The sequence below is a fragment of the Corythoichthys intestinalis genome, chromosome 15 (genome assembly GCF_030265065.1).
Source record: "Corythoichthys intestinalis isolate RoL2023-P3 chromosome 15, ASM3026506v1, whole genome shotgun sequence".
NCBI lineage: Eukaryota > Metazoa > Chordata > Actinopteri > Syngnathiformes > Syngnathidae > Corythoichthys > Corythoichthys intestinalis.
The window spans coordinates 18,724,663-18,735,626 of record NC_080409.1 but is presented as its reverse complement, the minus strand read 5'-3'; the positions used below and the strand labels follow the sequence as shown (position 1 = coordinate 18,735,626).

The 10,964-nt window shown below is 39.5% G+C and overlaps 1 protein-coding gene across 3 annotated transcripts in view; it reads left to right on the top strand.

Moving 5' to 3' along the window:
* The first annotated feature begins 527 nt into the window (after window positions 1-527).
* LOC130930977 (connector enhancer of kinase suppressor of ras 3-like) overlaps window positions 528-10,964 on the top strand; it is an 81,714-nt gene continuing 71,277 nt past the window's right edge. For 2 of the 3 annotated variants that reach the window (XR_009067149.1, XM_057859369.1), the window contains exon 1: window positions 530-831. Coding sequence is in view for 2 of the 3 variants with exons in the window: in XM_057859369.1 (XP_057715352.1) it covers window positions 780-831 (52 nt within the window). In the remaining variant the exon portion in view is untranslated. Of the gene's footprint in view, window positions 832-10,964 lie in introns of all 3 variants that reach the window. The other variant, XM_057859368.1, reaches the window with a different exon arrangement.

Below are 10,964 nucleotides of genomic sequence, written 5' to 3'. Positions count from 1 at the left end.
TTCCACCACTTCAACTTCTATTACGGCACTTCAGTGTAAATGGCATTTTGACTAACAAAATGTTTATGGCAATACATGTAACTATAATTGCCACTTACGATATGACTGTGAATTTAAGCTGCATTTAATACATTGTTTGCCGAGTAACAAACACGTATTTTTGCGACAGTTTTATAGAATAACCCTGCTGAGTAAATTCATTAGAATTGCAAAAAAAGAACCGGTTGAATAATTGCATGCATTTTGAAATAGAATATTAAAAGACACAGAACAGGTTGAACACGCCTCCTGTTTCAAATAAAACCGGTGAATGAAAATCCATTCTCGTCACCGCGATGCTTTTGGTTACACTTCGTAAACTTTAGGTTCATTACTATTTCAAACATGTTAAAATAACTCTTTGGTTGAATCAATGAAGAAAAAATTTCTTCACAAGGGTTCACGTATTTTTTTCCTATTGAAATTATCTATAATAGTAGTACCGACTGAAACGCTGAAGAAACGCGCTTAGGTCCTGTTGTTCTGACCATTTTCCTGAGCTGTACCTGAAGGCAGCACTGTGCTGCACATTTCCCACACAAATACACACGGGTCGAAGAGTAGTTGTGGGGGATTTCAACTCTACTTCAGGCATCATGAGAGTTTTTATTTGAATGAAGATACGCAGCCTCAAAGAATAGAAACGAAATTAATATGAGAATGTGACTACCAAGCGATCACGTAACTTTGAAAATAGCGTCGCCAGAACATTTCGTTTGGTACGCGCTATTCAAGAAACCATGGAGCCGATAACAAAGTGGACTCCGACGCAAGTTGTAGACTGGATGAAAGGTAAGCCCTATTCAGTTTTTATTATTAAATTTCACATAACAATATAATGCATATTTGTGAAAAGTTGCCTATTGATAACGTTTATATGACGGCCTTCTAATTTGCTGCTGGTTTCGTAGAAACTGTGACAACAGCACTCAACGTCACTGCAAGGCATTTTACATGTCAATCAGTAACACTTGTAGTCAGCTGTCGCGCATTAGTAAAAAAGTAGTTTTCTTACTGTTTACACTCTTTTTATCTGAGTAGCAGCAAATGAGCTGGATTCTATAAACAAACGTGCTGACTATCTTAATTTGAAGGCAAGACACTGGCACTCCTCTGTCATTTGGAACACTGATCTTCGCTAGAAAACTACCAAGTCTCAGCCCAGGCAATATTTACCACAAACAGGTTTTAAAACCTCTCTTTTGGAGCAAATTTTAAAGGCCTTTCGCTTGTCTTCCATATACTTTCAGTCTATGCAAGTCGTTTCCCACCAATTTTGTTATTATCCTTTTTAACCTGGGCCAGTCACCACAAATGTATTTGGAGTGAGAGATGTCAAATGGTATGTGAGGTATGAGAAATATTTACCCTCCCATTTGTAGTATTTATGAAATGATCAAATGCATATCCAAGGAAATTGATTGTTGCTGAATGATTTAACTGTCAAAAATAGGCCTGCACAATATATAGTTTGAACATCACCATCGCAATGTGCGTATGCGCAATAGTCAAATCGCAGGACGTGCAATTGTTTCATTTTTATTTTTATTTTTACCTTTTAACTTTTGTTTTACTTCATAAAAGCAGCAAATGTGCAGATCCTGGATCCGTTTTGTATACAGCAAGCCTGAATTAAAGGGCATTATATAAATTACCCAGATAGCAGACGGACATGGAATAAACGTTGATTTTCCATCAAAATCATCAGTATGGTTGACATCGAAATTTTCGATGTCATGTGACGTTGAAACAACGTTTTACTATGGTATGTCGGGCAATGGTTGGGTTAACATTGCTTTATAGTTGATGAACTAATGTTGACAAATAGTTGATTTATGATTGACTGGGAAATATGATTGAAAAGTCATTGAATTATGGATGAGCGGGCGTTTTGGTCGAAAACATAACATTGATTCAGCGTTGTTCCAATATTATTAATAATCAAAATGACGTTTAGGTTTTGTAAGGATTTCAACTTTGAAACAACATTGATTAAGGGTGCAAAAGTGACGTTGATTAAACGATATAAGATTGACAGCGGAAAGTTGATCCAACATCTTTTCAACGTCGGTCTGCTATCTGGGTAAGGATGTCCCCAATTCGATCACGCCATTTTTCAGAGGATCTGAATCTGGTGAAAAGGATTGTTTTTAATGAAAAATATATTCATGTTTTTTTGCTTCATGCTTGTACAACGCCACAGCCTCTCACCCTCCCTCCTGTTTGGCAGTGCGACCAAATTGTTTTTCTTGGTCACCAGTGCAGCCGGCGTTTGGTACTTCACGTTAACGATTATTGACAGGTTTGTAGCTTTGATCTGGCCTGAGAAGCTTCAGTAGCTCTACGATCGAAGGCACAAATGTGTTAATCATCGTTAAACTTGCAGACCAGTCTCAGTGTATGCTGTACCAGCTCATTCATTGTGTTAGTGAGAGGCTGTTCTCGGCAGCGTGAGTATGGAATTACTCATATGAATTATATGAATGTTAAGGAGAGTGATTGAAAGTATGGCGTTAAAGGTGATTCAATGAAAAATGTGGGTGCTCCACAATTTGCGCTGGTGCACCTTAGGAAAAAAGTTAAGGCTGAGTTATACTTCCGCGTCAGACCTGTGCCGTCATGGAAGACCCGAGTTACGACCCTGCGCCATAGCCTGACACGCTCCTCTCGAATTTTCTAACCTTCGCGTCGCGTAGACGCGTATGACGTGGCAGAAACGGACTGTGATTGGTCCGCTCAGACTGATGTTTCCGGTTCAGCGCGAAATCACCACCATTGTAGAATAGAATCAAACATTATTTTCTACACGCAAAAATGGACCAAGCCGACGGGACTATCATCGAAGAGCAAGTCTCGTCAAGACATTATTGTGATTGCCAAATGGCAAGGTCGGCGATTGAAGAAAAGAAAAAAAAAATGGAAGAACCACCGAGACATGTGTGTTCGGAATCGAGTGGCCACACGAAGCGGTGACCCAGTCGGCCAAAAACTGCAAACTTTTTTATCACTTTATGTCGTAATTTTGGTTGGTGCACTTCATCATTTATTGTGTACATATGTTTGCTGTGAGTCTGTGACTTATTTACGTGTCACACTTCAAGTATATGAAGAATAAAGCACAGATTTGGTGTCAAAAGAGTTGTTTTGAGCTTTAATTTTCAATAACAGACAGTTCACACACGATACATCATCACTGATTGAGAGTGCCTGGGTGCTTTTTATGATAACGTTAAAATCAAAGCTCCCAATGCAGTTTGGGAAGTTCCATAGACGCCAGAAATCTGCTATGGCTTCCCACTGGCTGGTTGTAGGACACGGCAAACAAATCGGGCTGGAGGGCTTTGCAGACTGAACGCAGTGCTCGACGCCAGTTTGAAGCTAGCCGCCACAGATAGCTCTCACCACCCGAGTCTAAAACTCTCTGTACGGCATCAAAAGTCGGCCAGACCGCCTCGAAACCGTCTTCTGCGTCGCCTGCCCCTCAACATTTGTATGTTCAATATTTATTCAATGTTGATGAGCAGAATATTTACTTTCAAGAGTTCCATCTTGCATTGTTTATTTTTTTCTCCATTAAACTAGACTAGCGGAAGTCAACAAGCATGCCCCAAAACCGTACAAACATAACGCCACACCCCTCTAGTGGCTTAGCGGTGAATTACAGAGCAACGCGTTCCCTCACCGCAGAACTGTCGAATGACGCTGCAGTCGGTGCGCCGTCACCGCAACGCGGGAGTATAACTCAGGCTTGAGGTGCAACCTATTAAAAAAGTAAGTGTGGAGCCTTAGCAAATAATATCACAATGTTCATTTTTTCTAATATCGTTTAAGCCTATCCCAAACAGAGCTATTCAAGTTATCTGGTGAAAATTGTTCTAGTTTTAATATCGCTAACCCCCCAAAAATCGCAGTGTTAGTGTTTTTCTAATACCGTTCAGACCAAGTAAAAAAAAAAAAAAAAAACACACAATGTCTTTAATTTCCGGGCTTGTATTTGTGGAACTATTCTGACATTACAATGTGACACGTTGCTGATTTTGGTCTGCTTGAAGCGAGTCTGTAAATGTTCATTCATGGTGTGTAGCGAAAAAGGATCGTGGAGGGCGGTATTTCAGTGAAAAGGGTCACGAATGGGAAGGGGGGGATTAGTTGACACGGCCCCCATTGCTGCCAGTCTTCCTGAATATCTTAATCAGCGGGTGTCTTTATTTGTCTTAACCACTAGTTACTGTAGCTCTTCATCCCATGAAAATTCAGAATAAAAGAATGAACATACGATGGAACCATATTGTTATGCCTTTGCATACCCAAACTGAGATGTTAAGACCAGTATCTATAGAGTTGGGCATCGTTTGAAATTGAGTGATTCCAGTTCCGATTCCATGTTTCGATTCCTTTTCTGAACGATTCTTGATACCGATTCTTTTAAGAGGATGGGTAAAAAAACACACACACACCAAAAAAAAAAAAGGGGGCAGGGTCAAAAAAATCTAAAGTTTAAAAATGTATTGGTTAATATTAATGTCTTAACTTCTGGATGATTTTTGAAATTATATAAATTTAAAATGAATTATTATTTATTACTATTATTTTATTATTATTTATTAATAATGAAATTAATAAGAAATTTATGAATTAAATGAACTTCTCAGAGGGCTATTCTTAACTTGTATATAAATATCAGTCTTTGAACTTGAATGTGATGAAGTTTCTTTCCACAGGAGTGCACTTTCACAAAGATGTTTATTTTTCAAAAGCTCACGGAGAAAAAAACATTTTCCAAAAGCTCACGGAGAAAAAAATTACACATATTCTTTTGCCATACATGTACCTTAGCTGGGAGCTACAACGAAGCATGAGTATATATTCTTCTATTGATTATAATTTGAAGATCTTTTAATACTGTTGATTTTAACGGAGGCGTCTACTGCTTTAAGATGGCGGCTGTTTGCTAACGCCAGCGAGTCTGTCATTTCACATCTAGTCCTTAATACATGTGCTAATGCTGCCGACTCTGTCATTTTGCATCTAGTCTATATACATGCTATCGACTATGGCCCAACGTTATAATACGACTTATTCTCGTCCTATTATCCATCATCCCATCCCATGTTAGAGTTGTGTTGCAAATGTAGCTGACTGGTCTTTTTTTCTTTTGTAAAGTTGAGCCAAACTTTTGAGCGCCGCTACACCGTGTCCATGGTTGTAATCAAGTTCCAGTGCACAAACACGCAGTTCTTGTGGCTTCTTCGTTGTGGTTTTTGGCAGCAATTTTTTTCCGCTCGGCGGTCAGGGCATCGAAACATGGCATCTAAATTTAAGAATTCGAACAGTTCCGGGACCATCGGAGTGTTAGAACCAGGTCCCATCGGTGCTCAACAACCTCAACAACAACAACATCCTCAGCCCAGAAGATGACATATCTGCCCACTTGAAGCAATGGCGCCCACGCGTTTTTTTCTTTTGCTTCAAAAGGCACAAAAATGTGGACATAAAATACATTTAAAGTTAAAATATTATAAAAACAGTCAATCAAAGCCAACATTCCACAATGTTTGCTGTTTTTATTGTTTAGTACCAGCAACTGCGCATGCCCAAAGTGACGTGTGCGAGTGCTGACATCATCGGAGCGATAGCGTTGCATGCATATGGTTGCAGAGCAAGCCTCACAATCGAATTGTTCTGCTTTGGAGGCTGGAATCAAAGTTTGCGTTTTAGCCTCCCGGCCATCGAGTCTCACCAGATATTTAGGATCCGCTGATAGCAAGTACTGATACTTCTGCGATGTATTGGGGGGGGGGGGGGGGGTGAGTTCACCTTCAAATTATGTTTTTGTTTTAAGTTTAACAAACATAATAACCATGCCATGGATTAGTGCCGCAGTAAGTGGTATTACACTTATATAGCGTCTTTCCACCATCAAGGCACATTGAGAACCTCGACACCATATGTTCATTTACCTACTGATGGCACAGCGTCAGGAGCAACAGCGTTTCAGTGTCTTATTTAAGGACTCTTAGGCAAGGTAGCCAGGGCGGAGAATCTAACCCAAAACCTCTGGGTTAGGGAACGATTACTCTACCGCTGAGCCACACCATCCCAGAAGTATTAAACCAAGTCTCAGAAATTACACATCGGATCCAGTGTTTTGATTTTTTAAATTTATTTATTTTTTGCACATCAGTTGTGCAGCGCGAAATCAGGTTGTAAACAAATTACTAAAGATAGACCAATTATCGGCTGGGCCGATTATTGGCGCCGATATTTGGAAATTTGGCGTATATTTTTTCGGCTCAGATGCAGCCGCGCCTCTCTCTCTTGCTTGCTGTCTCCTGCACCAGTATTCACCCCATCCTCCGACTGGTTAAAAGGTAATGGTAAATGGAGTTATACTTGTATTTTGCCTTTCCACTTTTTTGGGCCCTCAAAGCGTTTCACATTATATCCTCATCTACCTACCGCAGCACCAGGGGCAACTTGGGGTTTAGTATCTTGTTTAAGGGTACTCAAACATGCTTTAGGCATTTCAGTGAAGTTTTGGGTCATTCAAATTTTTTACGCCATTTTTTACACTTTTACTGCAAATGGATATCTGCTCCAAAAATCAGTTATCGACCACTCTAACTACTAATAATCGGTATCAGTCCTGAAAAACCCATATCGGTCGTTCCCTCCAAATTACGTTTGAATATTCTGTCTTGTCTTTATATAAAAAGTTAAATATTGGAAATTCCACTCTTTGCGGTATCAAAAGAACAATCCTAAATGTTAACAAATCAGTTGTTACGCAGTGCAAGTAAACCTGAAGTGCTTAGCTTCACTTCTAAAAATAAAGATACATTTTTAAAACAATCTTTTTCACCTAATTCTGATCCTCTGCAAATGACACGATCAGGCCTGATCTATGGTCACGTGATCGGGGACAGTTCTATTTGGAAGTAGTAGTCCATAATCTCAACCTATGAGAAGTAATCCAATGCTCTAATTCGATATCATTTACTTCATAAAACTGGATTAATTTCATTTTGTGTTTATATCGATGGTCCCACTCTAGACACTAAAGTTTTGATAGCCGGAAACCACTGTAGGCCTACTGGAGTTTAGCAGCCGGTGGAAAAACTGTGGGTATAAAAACAGTGCTAGACAGAGACAAGCATGTGAAAAAGGCTTAAACCCCAAACACTGTCTCCTGTTGCACAGAAACCTCACCAAATTTCACGTCAGAGTCGTAACACAGCCGACCCACCATTTGTTCACAGAAAATCCCAGCGAAACAGTATTTTGCCGCGTCTGTGTGGGCTGTCACATAGCGACAGCATCTCACTGTGACATCATTGCATACATGGAACAACTTATCAAATTATTTGAACCTTGCTTTGCACAGGGAGGAGGGGTTACTCCCAGGTGTTGAAATAAAGTAAGTAAAGTAGCTGTTTATACATTGTTTGGACTGATACTAACACAGAAAACAGTAAATTGATAGGTGGACCATATCCAGTGCTCTATCCTGCTATTTTAGCTGCCAATCTGAAAAAAGAAGGGTTGCAAAAATCCCAGCTTTTACAGATGTGACACTACTGTGTTGAATTTGAATCCTCTAAGTTGTTTATGCCGTTAAAAAATAACTATGTGTTTCTCCTTTTAATGTACGGAATGGGGTGAAGTCTTTCATATAAGTATTCACAGACTGCTCTTTGTGACAAACTGTTGTTTTTTTTTAGGCTACAAAACACCATACACCCAAAATGTCACAGTTTTGATACTTTTTTTGCTTTAAAAAATGTCAGTGTCAGTAGAAGTCTAAACAGGCCTGAGTTGTTCCCCTGCGCTGGAAGAACAGTGCAACTCAGAGCCAGGAATTCTCTATACATTTGCCTCATTTTTTTTTTATTTTTTTTTAAAATCTCAGACGTACAGTGAACTTCTTTGTGTATTGAAGCAGTTGTTAATCACATGTATTGTTTGAGGAGATCAAGCAGTGGCTGGTGGATGTTTATTGCCAGTGAAAGGGCTACTGGTCCTTTAAATTTAACACTGTCATCTTTTGTGTTGGGGTCTTGTGATGCCCTAAAGCGTGTTGTCTTCATCACAAGCTCTGATCTTTTAGCTTGACCTGTGGTGTCATGTGATCAATGTGTCACAAGTTACACATTAGGACGTGGTCGAGTGCTATAAAGCAATTATAAATAGTTAAGTAATATGCGATCATATAAATATAATCAATAGTGATCGGGTGTTTAAAAATATCGCAAGTCTTTCATTTGGTGCTCCTCCAATTTCTTTCATTTTTCAAATATAGTAGCGAGGCCACGTGGCTGAAGCTTCAGCCGTGAAAGATTGGCACCACACAAGGGTTGTTAGGCTGCTGAAAGTTTATAATTTACCAAACATTTTGCTGCTTTTCTTTCTCCCTTGGTTGGTTTGTTGTTACTCCAAAGTCAGTCTGCCAAATTTTGACAAGGCATTCCAAACATGCAAACCTGCACAACTACAGTCTCACGCCTGGCTCTAGACCAGTGTTTTAACAAGTTTCAACTGCTTAAACTTGTGAGTAAATGTCTGGATGAACTGGAAGTTCTTCACAGGGCTATACTCAGACACAGAAAGCTTAAAAAATGTCGCACAAGTAAATATATATATATTTTTTCTTCTTTTATCACACACAACCATCCATTAAATTCAAAGACCTATGTCTGCACCAGTTCATCATTGGACTGGTTAGATTTGAGGCACTTGTGCAGACAAGTGTCTTGTTTTAGGAAACCTGGTTGTGTATGACAGAATGTAATACAGATTCACACATAAAGACATCTCTGAACCTTTCAATTCTCACTCTCATCCGAAGTGTTTCCTTCTCAACTCCTTGTAACATCAAAGTGCAAAAGAAGTAATTAGCTTTTTATAGAGGTGACAAACGTGGTAAGTATTCTTTGCAACCTGAAAAGTAGCAGGATTAGTTCATAGTCTTCACTTGCCAAATAGCCTCTCTGGTGGCAACTCCCAGATGTTTAATGTATGAAAACGATACCAGTGTGAGCAATGATTGATTAAGATCATTTTGTATCTGAATACTGACATGCTAAACAGGTCCGAAGATGCTAGTATGCAATTATACAGACTCTTCTCCCTCAATGAGAAGTCTACTGCCAATATTTTAAAGCTTAAGTGTATTCTATAGTTTGATAACATCTATGAGCACTACTAGCAACATTAAAATAATAGACTCTTGTGTTCCAGAGCAAACTGTTCAGTTGTCTTTTGATTTGAGGATTTAAAGGGAACCTGGGACTAGGCCTGTCGCGATAACAAGTTTTGGTGGGCGATAAATTCTCTCATAAATTATTGCGATATGCGATATTATTGCGCCACCCCAATTTTTTTTTTTTACCAATTTACAATAACACAGTAAGAGTACAGTATATTTTAATAATACTTAGCAATATTAAGTACACCCATTTAAACACAATAAATGTTTAATCTTAAATTCAAAAATACTTTTTAAGAAGTTACAACTAAAAACAATAGACCATGCCTCTTAAGTAAAAGACAACAATACCAAATCCGCACAGGAACACAGAATAAAAAAAATATCTTTTCAAGAAAAAAATAAAATTGCACTTCAATAACTTAAGCATTTAGGCACAGAGGCATAAAGTTGTAGTAAAACAAACAATTGCACTTCAACAACAACAGAGAAAAATAGATTAATTAACTAGCAGCAACAAAAATTTGGCTTCACTAAGGCTAGGTTCATACTGCAGGTCTTAATGCACAAACACGATTTTTTGTCATGTCTGTTTTTTTGGTGTGCCCGTTCAGACTGCCTTTGTCCATGGAGCCCGTTCAAGTATCATGCATGAGCACTAACTCGCAGTCCGAGATGCGCCCAGCAAAGTGACCCGCATGTCCCGAAGCATCAAAACAAATTACACACGCTAGCTGTATGTCATTCCAGGGTGATCATATTTTGATTTTTTTTTTTTAATGACACTAATAACAGACATCAATAATCCCCGTTTAGTCTTTTATTCAAAGTTTATATGGACTGATAGAACGCATACACGCACACACATAAGCCTTGACTTGTGTGCGTGACATGACGTCGGTGTGTCAATTTGGCCCGTCTCGGCCATGTAAGCAATAGTAAAATATTGCTCATTCGGCGCATAGAATGAATATCGAATATTGTCAGGCTTATCCTTTTCTTCATTTATTTTTAAATGAATGTGGTCAAGCCCGCTTTGTGCATAGAAGCAGAGTTCATGCTAGAAGCTAATGCTCAGCTACATCGCTCCCGTCCTGCCTGCCGCTTTCACTTTGCTGACATCATTGCTGCATGAATTCCGATTCGGGAGACTTGAAAGTTCAGACCGCCAGCCAAATTCTGGAAAAATGTGGCCCAGATCGGATTTAGACCACATACGAAAGTGACCCAGATCGGATTTGAAATGGTCCACTTCTATGCGACTTGTCACGTTCAGACCGTCAAGTTAATGCTTCACTTGAGTGGGAAAAACACGAAAAAATCGGATTCGTGCATTAAGACTTGCAGTACGAACCTAGCCTAAGTGTCAAACAACATTAAACAGAGGTAAAACGGTCTCATTTCTTCAGCAATGTACGCTGACAGTGCACTCGGCCCCGCCTCCCCCCATTGAATGATGGTCACGCAAACTCAAATGTATAAAACGAACATACCCAGAAGTCAATAAAACACGGGGAATCCTCGTAAAAGCATATTGCGCTGTTGGTAACAAGCAAGCCGAACTTTTAACAGCACGTCCGCCGCACATCTGCTGCGCGCGCACGCACGCACGTACGCATGCACGTGAGGCGATAAATCGCAGCGGGAAAATTACCGCCTTCATTTTCATTTACCGTGCGATAAATGGAATTATTGCATATTGCGACAGGCTTACCTGGGA